This window comes from Silurus aristotelis (assembly GCF_946808225.1).
Source record: "Silurus aristotelis genome assembly, chromosome: 7".
NCBI classification, from domain to species: Eukaryota; Metazoa; Chordata; class Actinopteri; order Siluriformes; family Siluridae; genus Silurus; species Silurus aristotelis.
The window spans coordinates 2,255,121-2,283,116 of NC_139580.1; the positions used below are offsets into that span (position 1 = coordinate 2,255,121).

A 27,996-nucleotide genomic window follows, 5' to 3' on the forward strand; every position below is an offset into this window, starting at 1 on the left:
TGACTGTCTGGCATGAGAGAATAGAATGGGGAAAAATAAAACAAAGAAAAAGAAGGCAGATAAATAAAGAGTATAAACTATGTAAAATATAAAAGATATGAAGATATAAAGATATATATGAGGAAAAAGTGTATATAAAAGGTATGCTTATGAATACAAGGTATGCTTATGTACAGTAAACAGTAATCACATAAGGTGGTTGATGTGATTGTTTTTAAAGTGACCGTGTGCGGTATGGTGTGGTATAAAGTGCACTGTGCCATGCAAGTCCACAGTTTAAGTGACAGTCCAGAGGTTAAAGTTTTGAAGTGCGAAAAGAAAAATATTTGCAGAAAAGTGTGGCAATGGAGAGAGTGGACCAGCTTTTAGATCTTGGGGGTTTCCTGGTTCAAACTCCGAATGGCCTGCGGGAAGAAGCTCCTCCTCATTCTCTCTGTGTTCGCTTTCAGGGAGCGGAAGCGTTTCCCTGAACGCAACAAAGGAAAGAGTCCATTGTTGGGATGGCTGAGGTCCTTCATAATCTTCCTAGCTCTGGTCCGGCACCGCGTGCTGTAGATGTCCTGCAGGTTAGACAGCTCAGTGTGGATGGTACGTTCAGCTGAATGCAGCACACTCTGTAAGGCTCGCCTGTCCTGCATGGTGCTGTTCCCGAACCAGGAAGTGATGCTACCAATCAGAGCGCTCTCAGTGGCACAAGTGTAAAAAGTCTTTAGCACCTGAGAGGGTAGTTTAAAGTCCCTAAAGTGTCTCAGATGGTACAGACGCTGCCGGGCCTTCTTTACCAGGGTGTGAACAGGACCAAGTTGGTGTTGGTGTGACAGGACCAAGACAGGTCCTGTGTGATGTGAACAACTAGGTACCAGAGAAATGTCCACTCTCCCCACTGGGGTCCTGTTGATGTTTAGCGGTTGGTATGACCGCTCCTGCTTCGTGCTGGAGTCCACTATCAACTCCTTAGTCTTGCTGACGTTTAGGAGAAGGTTGTTCTCCTGGCACCATCTCTCCAGGTTTTTAACCTCCTGTAGGTAGGCCATCTCATCGTTGTTGGAGATCAGGCCCACCACAACAATGTCGTCAGCAAACTTGATGATGGTTGTGGAGTTGGAAATGGCCATACAGTTGTATGTGTACAGTGAGTACATCAGGGGGCTCAGAACACAACCCTGGGGAGCTCCAGTGCTGAGGGTAAGGGTGGATGAGGTGTGTTTTCCCACCCGTATGGCTTGTGGTCTGTCTGTCAGGAAGTTAGAGATCCATTGGCACAGCGGCTGGCTGAGTCCCAGGAACTCTTACTTAGAGGTGAGTGTGGGGGGACTTATTGGGTTAAATGCTGAACTGTAGTCCACAAACAGCATCTTTGTATAATTCCCTTTTCTTTAGTCCAGGTGGCTCATCATAGTGAGGAGCAGTGGTGTCCTCAGTAGAACGGTTCTGGCGGTACGCAAACTGTAGAGGATCCAGTGTGTCTGGTAGTAAAGCAGTGATGAAGTCTATGACCAGTCTCTCAAAGCACTTCATCACTACTGAGGTCAGGGCTACAGGGAGGTAGTCATTGAGGCAGAAGGGCTGGCTGTATTTTTGGGACAGGAACAATGGTGGACTGTTTGACGCATGAGGGAACAACAGACTGTTCCAGTAAGAGGTTGAATATCTCAGTGAACACCATTGCTAGCTGGTCAGCGCAGGCTTTCAGAACCCGACCTATGATGCCATCTGGTCCTGCTGCATTCCTAGTATTCACTCTCTTGAATGCCCTCCTCACGTCATGCTCCAAGATGGTAAACGTGTTTACTTCTCCAGCTCTCTCGGCGTGCATGCTGTTTGTGCTGCTAGCGCCGCTAGCTTGGTTAGCTGCAGCCTCGAAGCGAGCATAAACGATGTTTAGCTCGTCTTCCAGAGAAGCGTCCGCATTCCCCATTCTAGAAGATGGTGTTCTGTAGTGATTGTTCTTAGTCGCTGCCACAGGCTCCTAGAGCCACCATGTTGGAACTGTGTCTCTAGTTTCCTCCCGTAGCACCGCTTTGCATCCTTTACCGCTCTTCAAACACTGTAAGACGCAGCCTTGTACTCGTCCATGTCCCCGGCGGCGAGCCCCTTGTTGTAAGCAGCGGAGCGGGATTTAAGGGCGTCGCAGATGGTTTTATCTATGCATGGCTTCTGGTTGGGAAACATTCTGATGGTGGTTTTTTGCACCGTATTATCCACTAGTTTTCCCAATCTGTGTCGTCCAAAGCAGCCTGCAGAGTGCCCACCGATTGGTCAGTCCAGCACGCGACCTTCCTCTGAACCGGAGCTTCCTGTTCAGGCTTTGTTTGTAAACAGGCATGAGGAAGCTGGCGGCATGGTCTGATTTCCCGAATGGTGAATGTGATTGTGCCCTGTAGCTGTTCTTGAGTGGTGTGTAGCAGTGGTCCAGTGTCCTTTTGCCCCTGGTGGGGCAGGTGATGTGCTGCTGGAAGTTCGGTAGTGCGCGCTTGAGGTTGGCACTGTTAAAAAATCTCCAACCACAATGAGCGCAGCATCCCGATGCTGTGTTTGGTGAAGTGTTAGTGTCTCTTGTAAATCCCATACTGTAGTGTCCGTGTCCACTTGAGGTGGAATATAAACGGCACTGACTATGACCGAGCTGAATTCCCAAGGTAGATAAAAGGGCCGACATTTGATGGTCAGTAGTTCCAAATTTGGTGTGCAGGTGCAGGAGCATGAAAGGGGAACGATGCTCGTGATGTCGCACCAGTGGTTGTTCACCATCAGACACACTCCACCTCCTCTTGACTTCCCCAACTCCAGTGTTCTGTCCATGCAGTAAACCGAGAAAAACTCAGCTGGCTGGATGGCTTGGTCCGGTACTGATGGGTTCAGCCATGTCTCGGTAAAGTAGAGAAGGTTGCAGTCCCGAATGTCCCTCTGGAACTTGACCCTTGCCCTTAGGTCGTCAAGCTAGTTTTCCAGTGACGGGACGTTGGCTAACAGGATACTAGGTAAGGGGGCGTAGTGTGCGTGTACCTCCAGCCTGTTCCTTTTGTTCTCCCTCAGGATCTTGGCCAGCATGGGTTCGGGTTTAAAAACGGCGAAAGGTGAGTGCATTGTATACCAATAGATATAAGAGTGCCTCTGTCATATCTAATGATGTCCATCTTGTGTATATAGAATGGTAACTAAGTAAATAAAAATGTAAAATAAACAAAAAAGAGAAAACGTAGCCGGAGCTACCGTAGTCGTGATGGCAGCCGACCTCACCAGCGCCATCTTGAACATAATGCTTTGGTGTGCATTTCTGCGAAGGGGACAGGACGACTGCACCTTATTAAGGGAGGAAATGTGTGGCCATGTATCGCAAGATTTTGGGCAACAACCTCCTTCCCTCAGTAAGAATATTTGAAGATGGGTCGTGGCTGGGTCTCAAGCATGAAAATGACCCCAAACACACATCCACGGCAACTAAGGAGTGGCTCCGTAAGAAGCATTTCAAGGTCGTGGAGTGGCCTAGCCAGTCTCCAGACCTGAACCCAATAGAAATTCTATGGAGGGAGCTAAAACTCTGTGTTGCTCAGTGACAGCTCCAAAACCTGAAAGGTCTGGAGAAGAGTTGTATGCAGGAGTGGGACAAAAGCCCTGCTGAAGTGTGTGCCAAACCTGGTCAAGAACTACAGGAAACATATCACCTCTGTAATTTAACCAAAATTTTTCTGTACCAAAAATTAGGTTCTATTTTTCTATTGTTTTAAATACTTAAATACTGGAAATTAGATTAGATTCTGTCTCTCACAGTTGAGGTGTAAATGAAAATTACAGATCTCTCAGTTCTTTGTTCTTTGTAAGTGGGAAAACTTGAAAAATCGGCGGTGAATCAAATACTTTTTTTTGGCCCACTTACTTTTTCTGACCTTGACAGGCCCACTTTATATATATAATATATATATATATATATATATATATATATATATATATATATATATATATATATATATATATATGGTGTGTTTTGTAAAAAAAATTTAATTGATAGTATTGCATGGTGATAGAGTGGGTAATTTTTTTTTAATGTTCTGCAATGGACAATTGCCACATCCTAAATCACCAACCCAGTGTTCCTGTCAGGGATCCACCTGCCACGCCCCCTTTGGTGGCTCTCTATGCCTCCGCTCTCCCTAGAGCTCCAGGTTTAACCACGCACACCTGGGGCTCATCATCAATCATGCCTCCACTCTCTCTGGAGCTCCAGGTTTAATCACGCTCACCTGGGGCTCATCATCACTCCACCCCGCTTCTATATAAGCTCCTCACTCACACTCACTCCTCGTTCGTTATTGAATGTGTTAGGTGTTACCTACTGCTGTAAGGTTCCACTGTTACATGCAGTACCCTACGCTGTCTGTCCCATTCAGACTCTACTATCCGTTACCGGCTGCGCTTCTCCTCCCCGTGCATCTCGGATCAGCTACACTTCTCCACCAGTGCACCTTAGACTCTTTCAATATAAGGACTGCCGTGTGTGTGTGCGTACGTGCGTGAGTGTGTGTAAGTGTGTGTGCGTGTGTGTGTAAGTGTGCATGTGCGTGTGTGTGCTCGTGTGTATCTCTCTCCCTCAATCTCATCATTAAACCTGAGCGAGCTGTATTCCGGCGTCCGCCTCCTGTTTCACTCGCACCTTGAGTCCAAATTCTACTGAATAAATGATAACAATACAGTATTCTCTCATAACTACATCTTGTTTGAGTCACTTGCCTGTCAAATTTAGAAGCTGGAATTCACACAATTAAATGAATAATAAAATATAAGCACAACAGTACATATCAAATAAATGCACATCAAATAAAAAACAAACCTTTTTAGAACAGAAAAAGCTGAACCTATTATAGAGTGATGCAGCTTATTGTAACATATAGTAAATTTAATGCTCTCAATTTTAAATATCAGAATAGATAATAATAAAATCTTTCTTCTGAAACACTAGTTTTCTATTTATTTTTAATCAAAACTTTTTTAATTATTACTATTTTATAACATTGAATGCTTTAATACACTGAAAACTGAAACATGCTTTTTAAAAATCAATTTCATATTAAAATTTGTACTGTATTATTTCTAATTTGACTTGTATATTCATCATTTTGTGAGTTTGCAGATTATTTTGTGTGAAAGCACTGATGTTTGATTAGAAACAACTCTGCATGGTCAAAAACAGAAACCACAATGGAAAAGTCATATTCTTATTTCTATCTGCTGCTAAAACCACAAACACACACACACACACACACACACACACACACACACACACACCAAATAATAAATGGTTACTAAAAAAGGATTCCACAAAACACACGTGTGTGTGTGTGTGTGTGTGTGTGTGTGTGTGTGTGTGTGTGTGTGTGTGTGTGGTGAAGGTCAAGCAGTTAAACTGAAAAAATAGTAGATGATGAGAGGATGCTGCTTTTTTTTTTTACATCTGCTGTTGGTGGTAGTAACCACACTGTGCAATTGGCAAAAGCAGATTATTCTGTGTGAAAGCACTGATGTTTGATTAGAAACAACTCTGCATGGTCAAAAACAGAAACCACAATGGAAAAGTCATATTCTTATTTTTATCTGCTGCTAAAACCACAAACACACACACACACACACACACACACACACACACACACATACACACACACACACACACACACACACACAAACAGTCCCACCTGTTCTTTTCTCAGCATGTATTTAACCATCACTGACCTCAGCTCCTGGAGCTTTTTATACTTTATTACAATAAGTGACATTAAATATGTGATATATTTTAGGTTTAGTTTTAGATCATTTACCACAATTATCTTATTTGTATTGTGCTTTTAACAATAGACATTTTCTCAAAGCATCTTAAATTCATATATTCATAAAGTTTTTCATCTCTTTAAACATCTGTAAAGTAGGAAATACATAAATAAAAAATACCTCTAACAGTACATATCATACATACTGTAAATAAAATAGTGACACTAAAGCAGCAACACTTCAACCTAAAATCTACAAAAGAGGAAGGAAATACAGTAAGCAGAACTCATCCATGGTGGAACTGTGCAAAAATCAGTTTAACAAATCTTCAATCTATGTTATTAAAGATCTAACATGGCATACATTCAGCATGTTCAGTGTGTTGAGTGCAAAATGTTTTGTTAGTTGTTCTCCATCTGTAGTAATATATTTATTTGTGATAAGTATAAATGTATACAGATGTTAAAGCAGCTTAAGGGGGGGGGGGGGGGGTGCAGTACAGTTCAGTCAGGGAAAGTCTGGATCCTGTAGGTGGAGTTAGCAGTCACATAACTCAAGGATTAGAGCCCTTACAGAGGGCTGCAGTAGGTGCAGCAGGTGCTTTACTGAGGTAAATTGGGAATCTTGTCTTTGGCATAAAAGTCAAAGCTAATTGGCCATGGGATCCATCACTCCCCTCTGTTTCACATTTACTATCCTCAGTAAAGCACCTACTGAGAAACCTAAAAAAGCTCTTATTAACTCGTGTAAGTCTATTTTTAGGCATGTGAAACTAACTAGCTCTTTATGGTCACCAGTAACACAGGGTGTAATGTGTCAGTGCTGCTTTGTGTGTGTGTGTGTGTGTGTGTGTGTGTTTCTCTCTTCTTTTCCCCATGTGTTTTGCTTTGCTGATTTTGACTCCTTTTGCTGTCCTACTATAGGTGGAGCCTCCTGTCAATCATTAATAAATGGTATCCAGAAATGGACCAAACAAAAACAAGAGTCTGGTCAGAAGAGGTGGAGCCTATTGTTGAAAAGCAGCACCCTGAAGTCCTTGTCAGAACCCTGTAAAAATCCCTTTTCTAGCTCTTACTGGTTCAATTCAATAGTTTTTCATCTGTATTGCGCTTTTACCAATGAACATTGTCTCAAAGCAGCTTTACACAGATAATGTGGTGATAAAAATAAAAAGGGGACCTCATCCTCATCTGGGTGGCACCGAATGTCCATTTATTACAGATAAACGATGTTGAGGAAGTGATGGAGATTAGAGTAAACCGTAGTTCTGAGTCAGTGTAGCAGACTGTTGACATTAACTACAGTCCAAATCCAAATCCTCAGAGTTCCTGTTCTTACTCCATAATTTCATGGGTCTCCAGGGCTTGCTGAAAAATATCTCCAGCTGCACAGAGTTGCCTCCAATCAAAGAAAACAGCATCCGGAGGCAGACCGGGAAATATCAGGCAGATCCGGGGAGAGTAGAGGAGCAGGAACAGTGGTCTCTGGAACCTCAGGAGAATGTTTAACTCAACCTGGTTCAGTCCTTACGTTTTTTACATACTAGCTTATTAATTTAGGAACAAAGAAGATTGAGTGTGTACCTACAGCTCATCATTTACAGTCACACTAATCTAAACAACCTGCAAAAAATTTTATTATTCCTTCCTCTAGGTTTAGGCGTCTGTTGGAATGTAACAATAGATTAGGTTGATCTGGAGCAGCACCAGAAAAAGGAAAGGTATTTTAAGATAGTTTTTCATGTCAGTCATATACACCTTCTCCAGACAGAGGTTACTATATTTTAGATGTGCACAGCAAAGAACATGGAGCTACATCACACAACTTAGAGCTACATCAAAGAACGTAGAGCTACATCACACAGTTACATCACACAACATAGAGATACATCAGACAACATAGAGCTACATCACACAACATAGATATACATCAGAGAACATAGAGATACATCACACAACATAAAGCTAATTCAAAGAACATAGAGCTACATCACACAACATAGAGATACATCAAAGTATCGAAATCATCAAAAAGCGTCAAATCTGAGTTTCCTCACGAACGTTTTAAGTGGTGGAAGTTTGTTTAGTTAAACTTGAAAACATACAAAAAAATACCAGGGATATAGAAAAATAACTGTGTCACTGTGGCATATAATCAGATTTGTTTAACGCATGCATGAAAATGCAAAAGATTCCATAGTGCTAGCATTAGCCGCTAACCAGGAAGTGGATTCTTTAGTGTTTTATTTCCAGCTACATGAATTTCTCTTAAAAGGAAAGAATCTTGACAATTCTACACAGGTGGTGTCAGGCTGTTGACGCGGAAGCCGATATAGTCCGATCATTGTTCTTTTATTTCAAAATCGTACAACACAAAACACTCACAAGCCGTTGAAAACAACAAACAAAGACATCCGCTCGATATGCGTTGTCCACTATGAGCGCGAATGTCCCAAGCATAATCCATAAAGCCTTCGGCAATGAGTAATCCAATTCGGAAGTGGAGTTCGGATATACGCCAGCGGTGCATGCCGGCGGTCGAGCAGCCACGCGATTGTCCAGCTTGACAATATAACGACCGACAGCCTGTGACTCAAGAACCTGAGTTTATGTAGTCTGATCTTTCATGAGCCACAGCTGTCGGTAATCTCGGAAGGCAGCGTGACTGCTATCGAGGGGGGTGTGGCAGGGTGAATCCCTGAAAGCTACCGAGGGCGGCGTGGCAGGGGGATCCCTGACAGTACCCCCCCCCTCCAGGAGCGACACCTGACGCCCCAAAACCCACCTATGCCAGGCGGGCCAGGGCACTCCGAGGAAGGCCTCCCTAGTCGCCTGGGAGCAATGGAGGCCCGGTGAGCATCGCCGTGGAACCGAGGACGACCGGGAAGTGCCCAAGGCGATGCGGCGTCCTCTGCGGAGAGCCGGAACAGGACGACCCCCAGCAGGAGGATCCGGAACTGAGCCACGCCCTTGGTGAAGACGGGAGGCTGAGTGAAGCCCCTGGCGGAGATTGGAGTCGGAGCCACCGCCATGGCGGGGAACCGGAACTGGACGGCAACCATGACAACTACCGGGGAGTGGAGGACATCCCGGGCGGAGACCAGAGGCCGAGCGACATCCCTGGCGGAGATCAGGAACGTCGTACCACCTTCTGAGGAACCTGGAGGACCGACATCGCCGTCAGAGGGACCTGAAGGACCGACGTCGCCGTCAGAGGGACCTGGAGGACCGACGTCACCGTCAGAGGGACCTGGAGGACCGACGTCGCTGTGCGGGGATCCTGGGGGCGATCCGTCGCCCTGAAGAGGGCCTGGGGCCGATCCGTCGCCCTCTGTTGAGCTTGGGGGCGGAACGTCGCCCTCTGTGACTGCTGAGGGCGGGACGTCGCCCTGCGTGGAGTCTGGAGGCGATCCTTCGCCCTGAAGAGGACTCGGGGGCGAGACGTCTCCCTGAAGAGGACCTGGGGGCGAGACGTCACCCTGAAGAGGCCCTGGGGGCGATCCTTCGCCCTCTGTTTGGCTTGGTGGCGAGACGTCACCCTGAAGAGTACTCGGGGGCATTCCTTCGCCCTGAAGAGGACCTGGGGGCGAGACGTCGCCTTCAGTGGAGCCCGGGGGCGAGACGTCGCCTTCAGTGGAGCCCGGGGGCGAGACGTCGCCTTCAGTGGAGCCCGGGGGCGAGACGTCGCCTTCTGTGGAGCCCGGGGGCGAGATGTCGCCTTCTGTGTAGCCCGGGGCCGAGACGTCGCCTTCAGTGGAGCCCGGGGGCGAGACGTCGCCTTCTGCGGGCGCTGGAGACGAGACGTCGCCCTCTGCGGGCGCTGGAGACGAGACGTTGCTTTCTGTGACCAGAGGTGGCGTCGCGGCACTCTCGTGAAGACTCTGCGGCGTCGCGGCGCTCTCGTGAAGACTCTGCGGCGGTAAATCACGCTCCTGGAGACACTGTGGCGGCGAGGCACGCCCACTGGAACCTCGGAACAGAGCGGCACGCCTGTAGATGCTCTGAGACGCCATGATGTGCTCGCAGACGGCCGGAGATGGTGCGGTGCGTCCACGAGAACCCCGGAACACAGCAGCGCGCGTGTAGAGACCCTGAGATGAAGCCACCCTGTCATCCAAACAATGGGGCTAAGCTGCATGCTCATTGGAGATCTGGCACGGAGCCGCGTGCTCTGGAGAACCTTGAAATGGAGCGCATTCCTCCTTAAGGGGACTGTGGTGGAGATCCACCACCTCTATCCCCAACTATTCCAGAAGAAGCCCGCTGAATTCGGCGAGTGAGCCAAATTTGCCCCCTTTGGCGCTCCATAGTGAGCTGGCTTTGGCAAGAGCTTCACCAGACAGGAGGGAAATACAGAGGGCAATCTTGGCTCGTTCGGAAGGAAACCGGGAAATGTTAACAGCCACATACTCGCCGATGCCTTGCAGAAATCCGCCCAATTCGTCTTTTTTCCCGAGTAACGAGCCGGTAATCCCCTCGTGCTCTCTGAGGGGCGTGGCGCAGCCGCGCTCTCATCATCCGGCTTCTGTGGATCTGAACCGCGAGGAGTGGCACTGAGCTTCCGGAGGAAATCCGAAGCCGGGTTCAGCTGCCGATCCGTCGCGGTCGGAAACGCGGTGTGTTGAAACCACGTTCGCTTTAGGTCGGTCGTTCTGTCAGGCTGTTGACGCGGAAGCCGATATAGTCCAATCATTGTCCTTTTATTTCAAAACCGTACAACACAAAACACTCACAAGCCGTTGAAAACAACAAACAAAGGCAGCGTGACTGCTATCGAGGGGGGTGTGGCAGGGTGAATCCCTGACAGCTACCGAGGGCGGCGTGGCAGGGGGATCCCTGACAGGTGGGAATGGGATAAATGATGGAAGGAATGAAGACATTTGTTAAAGTATGCTAAAATAAGCAGAACAGTTAAGTAGATTTTCTATTCAATCAATTTATTTTGTGCCAATTTAATTTATTATTCATTTTGATAAATATAATAAGTGCATTGCATTAATTAGATTTGTTCTATTATATTTTTTATTAAATATTCAAAATTATTTGATATATATAAACTAGCTGAAAGTACCCGTGCTTCGATACGGAAGGCAGAACGCTAAGCAATATGGCAATAAGCAGTAAGCACTGAGCAGGACTGGATGATCAGAGATCAGAACGTAACATCAACAAATAAGGTACTCCCCCTTTGTAGTACGGATACAGGGCAAACTACTAAGAAAATATTTTTTATCGTGCATCTAACATATAATAAGAAACAATGTAGTAAGTTTCATTGGGATCTGTAATGTTATTTCAAAGAATTTACAATGCGTGAGAAATCGCGTTTTCCGCGAGTTAGCCGCGATCCAGGGCGAATTTTTCAAAACCCTTTCTTAGTGAGCACCTAAGACCCAAGAGGAAGGTATGTTTTTGAGATTTCGTGATGTGAGTGAGTCAGTCAGTGGTATTTGAGCTTTATATATATATAGATTTAAACAAGCAGGCATTTTATTTGAAATAGTTTTAAAAATGTAAACTGTTGCTGTTCACAAATGTTAATGATAATAAATTGCGATTAACAATTTTTAACAGATTTTTTCCCTTCAACTGTACCAAAATTGAACCAAAGCATGAATTAAAAACTGAGGCACCTACCGAACCATGAATTTTGTGTACCGTTACACCACTATATATATATATTTGCAAATATAGGATATTATGGATGGTAAGATTCAGCGATTCGCATTTGTACATGGGAATAAAAGTTAAAGATGTGAGGCATTGATTTGTGATACACTATATTGCTAAAAGTATTCGGTCACCTGGTCATAAGTATGTTATATGATTTTTGAGCATCACATTTCACATTTATTCCCAATTTGCTCCTAAATTCCTTTCCTTCTGGGAAGATGTTCCACTAGATTTTGGAGTGTACTTATGGATATTTGTGTTCATCAGCCACAAGGGTATTATGAAAAGCAGTTACTGGTGTAGGTGAGGAGACCTGGGGTGCAGTCAGCGTTCACATTCATCCCAAAGGTGTTCAGTAGGGATGAGATCAGAGCTCTATAGCAGGCCACTCAAGATCTTCCTCTCCAAAGCATGTAAACCAGATCTTCAAGGAGCTCACTTTCTGCACAGGGGCATCGAAATGCTGAAACAGGTTTGGGTTTCCAAATTCAAGTGAATACAAAATGTTATTAAAGTGCATCTAAAGATGTCCTATAGCATTGTGGTAACATTTTGGAAAAGAACCACTTATAGCAACCCAATACTTTTGCCAATATAGTGTATGAAGCTTTATTTCTTCTCAATAAACTGTTTCTTGAGTGCGTTCGCTCAGCACCACTGCTGCTACGTGAATATGACTTATCGCAACACTTCGGAGACGGAGGCGTGTCCTGAGAGTCACATAACATGGAAGAGCTGCTTCCTCCTGGAGACACAACAAGAAAAGAACGTCTGGTTTTTGTTTGTTATTTTTCTGGGGTTTTTTTTGCACAACAAAGGTGTGTGTGTGTGTGTGTGTGTGTGTGTGTGTGTGTGTGTGTGTGTGTGTGTGTGTGTGTGTGTGTGTGTGTGTGTGAAAAAGGGCCATGCTTTAGAACAGTGGTCCCCAACCCCCGGGCCATGGACCAGGACCGGTCCGTAGGTCAATTGTGTTCATCCGTGGTGAACACTTCTCCATTTCCTGTTGTCTCTCTAGGCTTCTTTCTTCTCTCCTTCTCCTCCTTTGGCCAGCAATAGCCCAATTTCCACCGACCGGTAGCCTGTTGGTTAATGATAACTGTGGTGGTCATTGCTAAACCGGGCCTTGACCGATCCGGAATGGATTTCTGAATCATAATATGCATATTTGATTGTACATGTTTTACCCTGGATGCCCTTCCTAACAAAACCCTCCCCAAGCACAGATAAATGGGGATTGTTGTGTTAGGAAGGGCATCCAGCGTAAAACATGTACAATCACATATGCATATTATGACCTGGCTTGCATATTGTGCATATTGTGCATATTGTGACCTGGCTTGTGCAACCAATGACTGTGTTTGATTAAAAAAAAAAGAAGTAATTTCTAGAATTCTGATTTCATTGGTCATTCTGGAGTGATGAGTGGATATTTATGTTTGAAAACAATAAAGCCTTTACCTGCTAGTAGCTGTAATTTATAAAATGTTTTGGATAAATACTGAGTATTTCTCATGTGTTGATATTGTGGTGTTTCAGCATCACAGCTTCATGTGAGCATCAATCAGAAATGTTCTCCTGCATCCCAGTGGTGTTCACTTGTTGATTTGAATGAGAAACTTGCAAAGTCTCTGCCTTTTAAGAAATTATAATGGTTTTCCACCAAATTGTTAGAAATATGAAAAGAACACAACACATAATGGGAAGGATGATGATGATCACCAGTTTTTTTCTACCAGCTTCACCTAAAGACACAAATAATTTATTTTAATTATTTAATAAAATATAAAAATAAAGTCTGGGTAGACATGTGATAAATATTTTATCTGACAATGTGACTGAGATAAATGGAGATTTAGAGGGTTAAAGAGTCACATAAAAAATATTAATAACAAATAAATATGATGTTTACCCACCTGAGGGAGCTGATGGATCATCTTTCCTCTCTTCAGATTTTTCTTTAAAGGAAGGAAAATGTCACATTTTATTGTTCATTCTTTTCTTCTAAATATTTTACTTCATAACTGCAGAAGTGTCAAAATTTTTATAAATAAAAGTGCAGAGTTTCTCCCAGTCCTGTCCTGCATTTTAATTCTGATGGATCTACTTCTCGTCTCCATTGGTCTCATTGTGGAATAAAACTCATTCTCACAGTTAATATTATTGCTGAGTCAGGATTTAGTTCACATTTTTCCTTGTGCATCAGCACCACAAATGACTGTACAGGAGCAATAATTGATCAGTAAATCTAATAAAATAATGAAGCTCATAAGACTCCTATCATGTAATTGTCAAACTGACAGATTTCACTGGAACATGAACACGTGTCAATCACATGCAAACATCCTTCAGTGTGTGTTTATCTGATGAGGGATTTTCTTCAGTCTCCTGAATGTGTTTAAACACTTCTGCTGTTTGTATTGGGATTTTTTCATACAGTGTCCCTTAATCCCTAAACAATTTCACATTTATTATAAATTACTGAAATTGTTCTTAATCCTAAAACTCCATAAATTAATGTGTCTTTTAGATGAGGTCTGAACGTCACTCTACACTTCAGAAGGGAAAAATTCCTGTGTGTAATGTAGGAAACACACTTGATCTAGTACAGGGAAGTCAGTGAGTGTGTGAGGTATATAACAGTATTGAAATGCAGGACAGGAGGTGTGTGTTCTCCACACTCAGTCTAACAAAACCAAACAGTAAACTGTGTAGTGCAGCTTCAAGCAGAACTGAGAAACACTGACATCTACATTAAATACAGAATCCTGTTCACCTGAGTTTAGTCATTTTCATTCTTTTATAACTGTGGAACTGATACTGTACGTGTCGTATTCAGCATCATCTGATACTAATCCACTTACCACTGACTGAGAGTTTAATGTTCTGCACCAATTTGTTGATGTTCTTCACTACCATGTAGCTGCTGTACAGAGTTTTATCAGGAACACTGACGTTCTTCAACACCAGGGAACAGTTTCCTTTAGGCAGCTCCTCCTCAGGAACGTCCACACGTCCCTCATATCCTTTACCCTGAAATGACTCTTTACCCAGTCGCTCAAACACAGTCTCATCACCAGTATGCCACTCAACATGAGGTGTTTGGATGGACAGATTTCTCCAGTCACATGGCAGCACTGCTGTGGATCCCACCTGAGCTGTAACACTCTGAACAACTGTAGAGACACAAAAAATGTATAGAAAATTATTATATTTTCTAATATCTGATATCATGTAACACTCTGTAGAGTAAAACCTCGTGTAGATTGGTCATGGAACACGGCAGGAGCAGCTACGTTCAGGTCATTTCTTACAGAAAGTGCAAACAAACCCTAAGGAACAAAATCCAGAACAATCAGAAACTAAAGTAGAAAAACAAATCCTGAGCACAAGCAGGAACCGACAGCATGAGACAACAAACATTAAACGTAACAACAAACATGAGACCTGCTGCAGTGGCTTGTGAAAAACAGATTTCAATTCATGAGTTCATTTTTATTTGTATAGCGCTTTTAACAATGAACATTGTCTCAAAGCAGCTTTACACAGATAATGTGGTGATAAAAGATTTATCTGTTCTTTATGAGTAAGTTTGTCCCTGATAAACAAGCCGGTGGCGACTGTGGCAAGGAAAAACTCCCTGAGATGGCATAAGGAAGGAACCAGATTCAAGAGGGAACCCATCCTCATTTGAGTTGCACCGAATGTCCATTTATTGATGTTGCGGGGTGCAGTGATGATGATCAGAAGCAAACTGTAGTCCTTAGTCAATGCAACCAACCAATCATGGAACCACCCAAGGCATTCATGAGAAAGCATCCCAAGCTGCACAGAGTGGCCTCCAATCAAAAAGAAAACTATCCAGAGGCAGGCCTGGATGAATTGGGAAGATCCACGGAGGGAAGAGGGGCAGGAACAAAAAAAAAGTTTTTTAACCCGGGAGAGAGAGAAAGAAAGGAGGGGTGACAGGAGAAAGATATGAATTATTATGTGTCCTTATTGTTGTATGAAAGTTAATATCACTGTACAGTTTGGACTCCGGCAAGTCTTGCTATGGCAGCATAGCTAAAAGGGAGATCCAGAAGGTGAGACAGACATGAGGGATCTCTGGGATAAGAGACGACCCACCACACCACCATCAACAAACCTGAGTGAACGTGTGAGAGTGAGGGGATGACAGGATACAAATATCCCAGTTCACCAAACACTCTATATCCATGATCCCTCCAGATCTTCTCTTTTACCTAAAAAAAAAAATCTACTGATAAAAGGCTTGACTAAATAAATATATGTTTTTAACCTCGACTTGAACACTGAGACTGTGTCTGCGTCCCGAACACTGATTGGAAGGTTGTTCCATAACTGTGGGGTTTATAAGAGAAAGATCTGCCCCATGCTGTAGTCTTCATTATTTAAGGTACCAAGAAATAACCTGCACCTTTTGGTACAGAAGTTCACCAAGATACTGCGGCATGAGAGCGTTAAGTGCTTTATACGTCAGTAGTAGTATTTTATAATCAGTGTGAGATGTAATTGGGAGCAGTGTAGATGATTAAAACAGGGGTGATGTGGTCATATTTCCTAGATCTAGTGAGGACTCTTGCTGCTGCATTCTGAACTAACTGAAGCTTATTTCTGCACTTACTCACACACCCAGACAGTAAAGTGTTACAGTAGTCTAATCTAGATGTTACAAAAGCATGAACTAGTTTTTCTGCATCCTGTAACGACATCATATTTCTAATTTTAGCAATATTTCTAAGTTGAAAGAAGGAGATCCTGGTAATATTATTCACGTGAGCCTCGAGGAAAGACTCGGGTCAATAATCACACCAAGCTCTTTGACTGCTGTAAACGCTTAAACAGAAACACCATCCAGAGATGCTACGTAAACGCAAAGTTTGCTTCTAGCTGCATGTGGTCCCAGTAAAAGTACTTCCGTCTTATCTGAGTTGAGCAGAAGAAAGTTATTGAGCATCCACTGTCTAATGTCCTTTATACACTCCTCAACATTGTTCAGCTGATTTACATTTACATTTGCGGCATTTAGCAGACGCCCTTATCCAGAGCGACGTACAAAAGTGCTTTGAGTCTCTAGCAATGAACACTGGTACGCAAGATTACAAACTTAATATAAATATAACTTTTGAATTCTACAAAGCAAACTTGGAAAGTGCTAATTTAAGTATTTCAGGAAGATGTAGGTCTTCAGTCGTCGCTTGAAGTTAGTCAGGGACTCTGCTGTACGGACATCTAGGGGAAGTTCATTCCACCACCTTCGAGCCAGAACAGAGAAGAGCCTTGAAGTGCACTTACCTCTCATTCTGAGAGAAGGTGGTATCAGTCGAGCAGTGTTGGAGGATCTCCGACAGCGTGGTGCAGTGCAAGATGTGATAAGGTCACTGAGGTAAGATAGTGCTGATTCATTTCGCCTTGTAGGCAAGCATCAGTGTTTTGAATCTGATACGTGCAGCTACTGGAAGCCAGTGAAGGGATTGGTGAAGTGAAAGTCTGGCAGATTTTCTTAATCTTCTCATCATAGAAGGAGGCAAAGTCATTAGCAGTCAGGGAGGATGGAGCAAGTGCAGCAGGGGGGTTGAGTAGTGAAGAGATGTTGTGAAGCTTACAAGGATTTTGTGCAGAGGCCTCAAGCTTTTTCTTGTAGAAGGCAGTTTTGGCAGAAGTTACCTCCAAAGAAAATTTGGTCAGGAGTGCACGGTAAGATGCGAGGTCTACATCGAGTTGTGATTTTTTTCCACTTCCTCTCTGCAGATCTGAGTTCTCGTCGATTGCTGCGCAAAACGTCTGACAGCCACGGTGTGGGACAAGAAGCCTCCTTGGGTTTTGTAGTACTGCTATCAGAGGGGAAATTACTGAGGAGCGTGTCCATCTCTTCTAGGAAGTCTCCAAGGGGACCAGGGGGGCGGTAGATGACAATGATGAAAAGGTTGATTGGAGAGGTTACTGAAACTGCATGAAATTTAAAAGAAGACATGGTTAGATGAGACAAAGGGAGAGGTGTGAAACACCATCTCCGTGATAAAAGTAGACCAGTACCACCACCTCTACCAGTTTCTCTTGGTGAGTGAGAGAAAGCATAGGCAGAAGACAGAGCAGCTTGTGTAGCAGTGTTCTGTGGGGATATCCAGGTCTCAGTAAGTGCCAGAAAGTCGAAGGTGTAGTGGGAAGCCAAGACTGTGATAAAGTCAGCTTTCCTTACAGCAGACTGGCAATTCCAGAGCCCACCTACCACCGCTGTTTGGGCAGGGTAGATGAGGTTACTGGCAATGAGACATCTGTTCTGTGGATGGGAACGTCTGTGTCTGTAAGAGATGACTACAGATGACTACAGAGATCAACGTGTTTTAAAAAGAAAAAGTACAAATAAGAATTTCTAAATAAACACTAAGCGTTACTGGCTTAAGGGGGGCTACCTACAACCAAGGAGCACCTTTAATATAAGTGAGTAAGCCCTGCCCACAAATCACACCTCAAGTGAGACTGAAACTACCCTTGATTAATCACCTGACCAAACTAATAAGCACAGACCAACACTCTAGAATCAACTGAATTAAATAGATATACAAAATTAGAATCCTTCCTTACCAGAAGAAAGTAGATTCAAGATAGAGCTAAAGCACACAGATAGAGCTAAAGCACACAGCTAAAGCACAAGCTGATCTCTCTCATCTGGCTTTGCTGAAATATACAGTTGTGTATCATCAGCATAGCAATGGAAGCGAATACCATGTTTATGTATAATTTCACCCAGAGGCAGCTATATAAAGAGAAAAGCAGTGGGCCTAAGAGAGATCCTTGGGGAACACCAAACTTTACCTCAGAGAGGGTGGAAAACTCACCATTTACATCAACAAACTGATAGCGATCAGTCAAATACGCTATTTAAGCTATTCCCTTTATTCCAACAGCATGCTCAAGTCAAGCAAGCGGTATAGTGTGATCAATGGTGTGAAAAGCTGCACTAAGGCCAAGCAAAAAAATTAAAGAGACAAAATCCTGATCAGAGGCCAATAGCAGGTCATTTACCACCTTAACTAGCGCTGTCTCTGTGCTATGATGAGGCCGAAATCCTGACTGATACATTTCAAAAATGTTATTCATAAGTAGGTGTGAGCAGAACTGTTGTGCTGCAACTTTTTCTAGAATTTTGAATATAAAGGGGAGGTTTGATATTGGTCTGTAGTTGGACAGCTGACATGGGTCAAGGTCAGGTTTCTTAATTAGGGGGTGGATAACTGACAGTTTGAAGGATTTAGGTACAAAACCAGTGCTATTGGAAGAGTTTATTATTTTTAAAACAGGTTCAATTACCTCTGGAATTATCTGTTTGAGGAAACTTGTAGGCGAGGGATCGAGAATGCAGGTTGATGATTTTGATGAGGAAATAAATTAAATTAAGTCATTAGGAGTGAAGCTTTGTAATTAATGGTCTGTTATAATTACACTGCTGTCTACACTGTTATTTGTAAAATAGTTTGGATTTATTTGAATCATCTGGATTTCTTGCCTGATGTTTTCAACTTTATTATTGTAAAAGTTCATGAAATCATTACTACCTAATGATGGTGTGCATGTGAGTGCAGTGCTTTTAATCCATGTTAATTTTGCTACCGTGCTGAATAAAAATCTAGGATTATGCTTGTTATTTTCTATGAGGGTGGAGAAATATGCTAATTGAGCAGCACTAAGAGATTTTCTATAATTGAGGAGGCTCTTCTTCCATACTATTTGAAATACTGTTAATTTTGTTTGACGCCATTTACGTTCTAATTTCCGGTCTGTTTTAAGGTGCACGTATGATCATTATACCACTGTGCTAATTTTTTTCTCCCTAAACATTTTGGTCTTAAGGGGAGCTACATCATCTAGAGTATAATGTAGAGTATAGAGTATAATAAATATTAAAGTCATCAACAATTAATGCTTTGTCTAAAGAAGTAGCTAAATTTGTGATGAAATCTGCAAATTCTATGAGAAAATCAGACTAGGGCCCTGGGGGTCTATAATTAATAATTAATGGAATTGACTGACTAGACCAGCTTTTGGACACTAAATATTTGATGTTGGTGTAAAGAACTTCAAATGTTTTACATTTGTGTTCACTTTTTGTATGATGTTTAGATCATTGTTATAAATAGCTATGACTCCACCTCCTCTGCCATTTAGAAGGGGTTGGTGTATGGAACTATACCCAGGAGGACTCGCTTCATTTAATGCTAAATATTTATTCGGTTTAATCCACATTTCTGTCAAACACATTATTTAAAATTCCTGTTTGGTAATAATTTCCTTTATAGTAAGCGCTGTTGATGTGAGAGATCTAATATTCAGCAATCCTATCTTTAGATCAGAGGTGCTGCTGTGTGTTCAGCAGACGGTCGGTTTAGCCTGTCTGTCTGCTCCCTGGCCTTCACTCTGGACAGTCACTTTTTAACTAGTGCTTTTTAACAGGCCAGCCTTGCCCTCAAAATTGCTCCAATTATTTATGAAGCCCACGTTGATTTTGGAGCACCACTCGGACATCCGGCAGTTCAATCAATCAATCAATCAAATTTTATTTATATAGCGCCTTACAACAACCGAAAGGAGCACAAGGCGCTTTCCAGTAAAACAACAATAGACAATAAAATATAAGAACACAATGTACATAAAATAGCAGTTGAATCAGGGGCTACGTGTTAAAAGCTTGTAACACATAAATAAATCAAGGTCAACTTTATTATTATTATTCCAGAGGGGCAATTTGTTTCACAGCCAGCAGAATCCGTACAATCCCAAACACACAACAACAAACAAACAGTACAGAGAGAAAAAAAAAAAAATAAATGTAAGTATTTAAAAACCTTTTTAAATCTATTTGTCCTGCAAAGCGGTAAAGAATATCTACGTGAAGAAGGTAACAACATAAAGAGATTCTGCAAAGGATGGCTGGAGTCTCTTAACATTAACTCGGCCTTCCTCGGAGTCCTTGCTTTATGCAAACTGTTTAAATCGATCAGGTGGGTGCCGACAATCTTACCACACACTTTAACAATACCCTGAAGTCTATTTCTATTTTTCAGATTAAGGGATCCAAACCAACACACAAATGTAAAAGTAATAACTGACTCAATAAATAAATAATAAATAAATGAGTTTTCAACTGCGATTTAAAAACATTAAGCACAGTGATGCATCGTATGTGTGCTGGAAGGGCTTTCCACAGCTTTGGTGCCTGGACAGCAAATGACCGGCCTCCAAACTTTTTATATTTGTACTTGGGAGTGACCAGAGAGGTACGTCCAGAGGAGCGGAGAGTTCTGGCTGGTTGGTAGACCGTTATTAATTCGGCGAGGTAGGCCAGGGCCAGTCCATTGATGGCCTTGAACACAAACAGCAGGACCTTATACTCCACCCTAAACCGCACCGGAAGCCAGTGAAGCGAGCGGAGGACAGGGGTGATGTGTGAGCGTTTGGGGGTGTTAGAGAGAAGACGTGCTGCCGCGTTTTGTACCATTTGGAGCTGATTGAGAAGTGATTGATTAAGTCCAGTGTAAAGAGCATTACAGTAGTCAATCCTCGAGCTGATGAAGGCATGTATAGCTTTTTCAAGGTCAGATTGGGACAAGAATGGTTTCACCTTGCTGAGTAGTCTTAGCTGGTAAAAGCTTGCCTTCACTACTGCACTGATCTGTTTATCGAAGTCAAGAGTCAAGTCAAGAGTCAAGAAGCTTTTATTGTCATTTCAACCATATATAGCTGATGCAGTACACAGTGAAATGAAACAACGTTCCTCCTGAACCCTGGTGCTACATAAAAGAACAGTACAGAACAGAAAAACACAGGGCCGAGAACTTAGATCCACCTAAAGTGCATGTTTGATCATCATCACTGCACCCCGCAACATTGTATACCCACCACAAATGGACATTCGGTGTAACCCAGATGAGGATGGGTTCCCTCTTGAGTCTGGTTCCTCTCAAGGTTTCTTCCTTATGCCATCTCGGGGAGTTTTTCCTTGCCACAGTCGCCAGTCGCCACCGGCTTGCTTATCAGGGACAAACTTACTCATAAAGAACATATTCATTTTTAATCACCGCATTATCTGTGTAAAGCTGCTTTGAGACAATGTTCATTGTTAAAAGCGCTATACAAATAAAAATGAATTGAATTGAATTGAATGTGTGCAGCTGGTGCAAACAGTGCAAAAGACAACACAAGACAGTGCAGGACAATACACAAAATATAAAAATATAAAAATAGCTCCGCCAGTAAAACCTGTCGTGACAGAATAAGGTGCAAACAGTAGCAGAAAAATGTAAACAGAAAAATGTAAACAGAGTTGTGCAATTCAGCAATAGCAGCAATCAAAATAAGCTGAACAGTGACCAAAGGATTTGGACAGAATATTGTGCAAAAGAACAAGTCCCGGAAGATCAGCAACAAAGGGCATGTAAACATTTTGCGATAATGAAAAGTGTGAATGGTATTGAAACCTGGGTGTGCGAAGTGTATGTATGTGTGTTGAGTCCGGTTTGTACAGATCAGTCACACAGCTGTGTGTGTGTGTGTGTGTGTGTGTGTGTGTGTGTGTGTGTGTGTGTGTGTGTGTGTGTGAGCGAGAGTTCAGTTCGGATGTTTGTTGAGGAGCCTGATGGCTTGCGGGAAAAAAATTGTTGCACAGTCTTGATGTGGCGGCCCGAATGCTTCAGAACCGTTTCCCTGATGGTAGGAGGGTGAAGAGTGTGTGTGACGGTTGTGTGTGGTCATCCACCAAGAAAGCCTAGCAGCAGTTCAGTATAGATTTTACACTTATTCACATCACACACTCTGTGTTCTCCTGAAGTCAACAAACATCTCTTTAGTTTTATCAACGTTCAGAGACAGGTTGTTGGCTCCACACCAGGCAGTTAACCGTTTCACCTACTCTCTGTATGCTGACTCATCGTTCTTGCTGATGAGACCCACCACGGTCGTGTCATCGGCAAACTTGATTATATGATTCGAGCTGTGCATTGGTGCACAATCGTGAGTCAGTAGAGTTAACAGCAGTGGACTGAGCACACAGCCCTGAGGGGCTCCAGTGCTCAGTGTGGTGGTGCTGGAGATGATGTTTCCGATCCGGACTGACTGAGGTCTTCCAGTCAGGAAGTACAGGATCCAGTTGCAGAGGGAGGTGTTCAGGCCCAGTAGGCTCAGCTTCTCGATCAGGTGCTGAGGAATGATTGTGTTGAATGCTGAACTGAAGTCTATGAACAGCATCCTTACATAAGAATCCTTGTTATCCAGATGAGTGAGGGCCAGATGAAGGGTTGTGGAGATAGCATCGTCCGTGGAGCGGTTTGGACGAAACGCGAACTGCATGGGGTCCAGTGCGGGTGGAAGCTGGGTCTTTATGTGCCTCATGACGAGCCTCTCGAAGCACTTCATCATGATGGGTGTGAGTGCAACGGGACGATAGTCATTGAGGCAGGAGACAGAAGACTTCTTCGGCACAGGAATGATGGTTGTCGTCTTGAGACACGTAGGAACAGTGGCGCTGCTCAGGGAGATGTTGAAGATGTCGGAGAAGACATCCGCTAGCTGTTGTGCACATTCCCTAAGCACTCTGCCAGGAATGTTGTCTGGTCCAGGAGACTTCCGTGGGTTAACTCTGCATAGTTTTCCTCACTTCAGCTGTGGTTAGACAGAGCACCTGGTCACTGGGAGGAGGGATGGTCTTCCTCCACACCATGTTGTTCTGCACCTTTAACCGGGCGTAGAAGTCGTTTAGCGCATCTGGGATGGAGGCGTCACAGTCACAAGCAGGTGATTTTGTCTTGTAGTTCGTGATCGCTTGGATGCCCTGCTACATGCGCCGGGTGTCTCCTGTCCTGTCGTGCTTCGCCTCTCGGATGGCACGGGACAGTTTGGCCCTTGCTGTTTTCAAGGCCGCCCTGTCCCCTGCTCTGAAGGCGGAGTCTCTTGTTTGTAGCAGCGCACGCACCTTGGCGGTCATCCACGGCTTCTGGTTGGAGCGTGTAGTGATGGTCTTGGAGATGGTCACGTCATCAATGCACTTGCCGATGTAGCTGGTCACTGTTGACGTGTACTCCTCCAAGTTGATGAAATGCATAAATGCAAAAGTGCATACTTTTGTCAAAAATAACACCCAGGTTATGCACGGTAAATGCAAACTTAGGTGTTAGAGGATCAAAACTAAGAGAACTGCTGGGTGAATCTGGGCTAAACAGAATGTACTCAGTCTTTGACTGAGTCTTTGAATACTCATGAAAGAGGATCAACCGAGGAAGAATCATCAATAAGCATTACTGAAAAAGTTCTGTTAGTGAGTTATGATGAGAACCAATTTACCACTGCACCCTGCAGACCAACATGTTGAAGACGAGAGATGAGGCTGGCATGATCTATGGTGTCAAATGCAGTGGTTAGATCCAGTAACACCAAAACCACAGAGCTTTTACCATCCAGGGCTCCAAGAATGTCATTATGGAATAGAATAGCCTTTATTTGTCACATATACATTACAGCACAGTGAAATGTTGTTCTTCGTATATCCCAGCTTGCTTGAAAGCTGGGGTCAGAGCGCAGGGTCGGCCATGATACGGCGCCCCTGGAGCACACAGAGGGTTAATGGCCTTGGTCAAGGGCCCAAGAGTGGCAGCTTGGCAATACCAGGGCTTGAACCCCCGACCTTCTGATCAGTAATTTAGTGCCTTAACCACTGGAGCCACCACTCCCCACCCTCAATAACACCCTCAATAACGCTGATTCAGTGCCATGTCTTGACCTGAAAACAGACTGAAATGTTTCACCAAAGTCGTGCAGTTGAAGGTGAGACTGAAGCTGGGCGAAAACAAGCTTATCCATCAACTTAGACAGAAATGACAGGTTAGATATAGGGCGGAAGTTGGATAGTATGGAGGGGTCAAGGTTGGGTTTCTTGAGCAGCGGTCTAACAATAACATGTTTGAGAGCAGCGGGAACAGTACCCACACTAAAACAGCTGTTTATGAAGGAGACAAGGATGGGACCTACAATGTCAACAGCCTCCTTCAAAATCCTGGCAGGAACAGCGTCTAAAGAGGCAGGTGTTGGGCTTCAACTCGTGGACAGCTTTTTTGAGGTCCACCAGAGTAACTGCATCAAAGTTCTCTAGCACACATTGCGCCGCATGAGTAGACATGGCAACAGCGGGGATTTATGTAATGTTTTGCCTAACAGACAAAACCTTGTCCAAAAAATGTTGTGTGAACGCATTGCATGTGTTTACAGAAACGTTATTTACGCGACAGACACCGGATTTATGACAGAATTGATAGTGCTGAATAAAATTCCAGGGCGGTGGCTATTGCTATTGATAAGAGCAGAAAGGTACTGTGCTTTAGCTTCCTTCAGTGCACTCTGATAGGTGGCAAGACTGACTCTAAACATCTCCAGTGACACCTGCAGCCTATCCTTCTTTTATTTTCGCTCAGCCTGTCTACACCAGCGCCTGAGGGCCCGAGTTGTATCATTGAGGCAGAGTTCCAATGGACCATTGGTCGACTTTACCTTGTAGGGCGCAACAGAGTCCATAATCTGGGAGCAGATGGTATAGAAGGAGGTGAGGAAACGGTCCGGACAAGAGGCGATGCCAATTCAGTAGTAGAGGCGAGATCAGAAACAGAGAAGGCAGCAACAAAATCATCGACTGTAGATGAGGTAATAATGTGATGGCGATGAGGGGCAGTAGACGTTGGTGCAGGTGAAACAGCACAAATGTCAAACCGTATGAGAGATTGGTCAGAGATGGGAAAATCCATGACCTCACAAGTTGACACAATAACCCCACGAGAGATAATAAGGTCAAGAGTGTGACCTAACCTATGGGTGGGACAGGAAATGGACTGGGCCAGATCTAATGAGTCTAAAAGTGCCTTAAAATCATTAGCAGGTTTATCAGAGGGGCAGCAAACATGAATGTTAAAGTCACCACAGATTATAATATTGTCAAACTTTGCTAGAAACTCTGTCAGAAACTCTGAGAAAATCCTTGTTTAATTTGGGTGGCCGGTAGATAACTGCACATAAAATCGGACAGGGTAGTGTAAGCACAAATACTTGTAACTCGAAGCTGGAATACTCTCTAGTGGACAGCTGGTGGCACTTCAGGGACTGTCTATGTATGGTGGCTATCCCCCCGCCCCTACCCGTTTGCAGCGGCGTGTTTAGGTAAAGGTAACCAGAGGGGAGGATTTCCAAAAAGGCACTGACATCACCTGGGGGCAGCCAGGTTTTGGTGAGGATAAACAGATCCAGATTGTGAGATGAGATGACATCATTGAGGACAAATGTTTTGTTATTGAGCGATCTGGTGTTACAAAGTGCCATGCGGAACGTGGAAAAGTTGGCAGGCGACGATGTCACATGAGGAATTGGACAGAGGTTTCCTTAGACACAACCCCGGGTGGATGTTTCAACGCGGCGGGGACACGGAAATGGAACGCCAGTGTTGGAGCCAACACCCCGAAGCCATCGGTAGCATTCTCGATATCTTCTAGCATTGCCAAATCCTGAATCAGAATCCAGGTGAGTCCTCAGTCTGACATGTAACCCGCCTCTCCGACGTGTCTTTTGCGGCACTTCCTGCCTGGTAGCAGACAGTCAGGGCGTCTCAGGAAAGGAGGAATTAATGTCAAGAGTGGTGGTTTAAAGGACTGTGTATTTAAGAGGTGATTAGTTGTAAAACGCAGTTCCAGCAGCATGGTGCCATCATACACAGTAAACGACGAGACAGTAGCAAAAACACACATGAAAAAACAGAGGAGCAAGTGGCAGGCCAAACACAGCGGCGGCATCTTGAAAATGTCGGGAGGCCAGAGTTCAGCGACCATAACCTGCTGTAGGCTACATTGCCATGTTGCATTGGGATGGGGCCAGAACATGTTACTACATCGGGCATTGCCTTCGCTAATTTACACACCTCTATAATATTACTCTTAGTAACCTCTGACTGTCAAAGGCATATATCATTAGCTCCTGTGTGAAAAACTATCTTAGAGAACCTGTGCTTTCCTAAAAACCTAAGCTGACCTGCTATGTCTGGCGCCCTGGCTCCCGGTATACACATGACACCTGTGCTGCTGGTGCTCCTAAAGATCTAGCTAATTTCACGTGCCTCAGAATAGAGTCTCCTATAACCAGAGCTCTTTCAGGTATCTCAGCGGGTGCTGCACTGAAGAGAGCAAACCTGTTGGACACGTGAAGCGGAGAGGAATGGTGCTCCCGTGGGCGAGCCGTAGCGTTATCTTTGGCTTTGCGAGTATGCCACCAAGTCGTCACACACTCACCCCGCTGCGAGGGCTCTAATGCTGGAGTCAGGGGGAATGCTAACTCCACCTAGGGCATCCAGACTTTCCCCTGCAGGACCTAGACTGCTCTCACACTCACTATGTCTCTCTAGACTCTGGATGCGCTCCTCTAATGCTTAGATCTTCTCCGTCGAAGAGCAAACTAACTTACACTTCTCATTGATAAGATTATTGCTAACAAAGGAGAAAGACTGACTAAACATGTCTATAATCCTGACAATATTGTAGTGATCTGGATTTATTTCACAATTAATGATCAAATCAAAGCAGAGTGTAAACTGTGCTCTGTGAAAACATCGAGGAGGAACTACAGCATCTTCCTAACCACCTGATAAACATCTGGATGCTGCTCTAACTGTCTTTGTGTCCTCGTCCTGTCAGCTTCATATCTGACTGCTTGTTTAAACTGTTCCATCCTGCAGGATCTCAGTCCTGATGCACATATCCAATCACAACCAGATGACCTCTGACCCTTTCTGATCAGCTTTCTAGTAAATACAATAGTGCACCTTTTGTTCATGTCTATATTTATATCTTTTTTTTTTTCAATTTATCTGTTAATTCTGAATAATGTGTTCAAATGTGAGCAAATAAGAAACACCGTGACTTTTATATTTTTACATTATACATAATAATTTTCTCACCATCTAGTTGAACTCCGCTGATTTCTGTTTTGTTAGTGTTTGTATCCTTCACATGTTCCCTCACAAAGGATCTGTAGAAAGCGTGATCAGTGAATCTGACATCCTTCAACACCAGAGAACAGTTTCCTTTACGCAGCTCGTCCTCAGGAACGTCCACACGTCCTTCATATCCTTCACCCACATGTGTACCATTAAAGCTTCTCTCAAACACAACCTCATTATGAGTACTCCACCGAATAACTGATGTTTGGGTGAAGACTTTACTCAGGGTACATGGCAGGAGAGCTGTGGAACCCACATGAGCTTCTACAGTAATGGGAGTGATGGAGTCTGTGGGGGGAAACATTACAATCTACATGATTTGGAGCATTTTATAAAAATTGTAGCATATTGTAATGAATGTGAGGACACTTGTGTGTTGTTGGACTTGAACCAGGTCACTCACCCACACAGACAGAGAGCCAGAAGATGGAAATAGAAAGGAGGATCATGATGCCTGGAAGACTCGTGTGGAGTTTTTACAGATTTCCTGCTACAAACACAAACAAAGGCAGATTATTAAACACATTA

The 27,996-nt window shown here is 43.8% G+C and overlaps 1 protein-coding gene and 2 long non-coding RNA genes across 4 annotated transcripts in view; 2 read left to right on the plus strand and 1 right to left on the minus strand.

The window, feature by feature from the left end:
- LOC310728988 overlaps positions 1-27,996 on the plus strand; it is a 412,338-nt gene that overhangs the window by 349,212 nt on the left and 35,130 nt on the right. The gene's annotated exons all lie outside the window — the stretch shown is intronic.
- Positions 11,433-27,772, minus strand: LOC310728937 (uncharacterized protein; the record flags this gene model as incomplete). Of its 2 annotated transcripts, none has more annotated exons than XM_083546822.1 (4): positions 11,433-12,177; positions 13,346-13,387; positions 14,294-14,605; positions 27,427-27,772. In XM_083546822.1, the coding sequence occupies 4 exons, from the start codon at positions 27,770-27,772 to the stop codon at positions 11,942-11,944; spliced, it is 936 nt and encodes a 311-aa protein (XP_083402948.1). In that variant the 3' UTR covers positions 11,433-11,941. The 2 variants fall into 2 exon arrangements, with proteins under 2 accessions (XP_083402948.1, XP_083402949.1); XM_083546823.1 differs by lacking the exon at positions 11,433-12,177 and adding an exon at positions 13,048-13,174.
- Positions 27,070-27,989, plus strand: LOC310728983. Its single transcript, XR_014534428.1, has 2 exons — positions 27,070-27,273; positions 27,463-27,989. It is a non-coding gene; the product is annotated as an uncharacterized lncRNA (long non-coding RNA).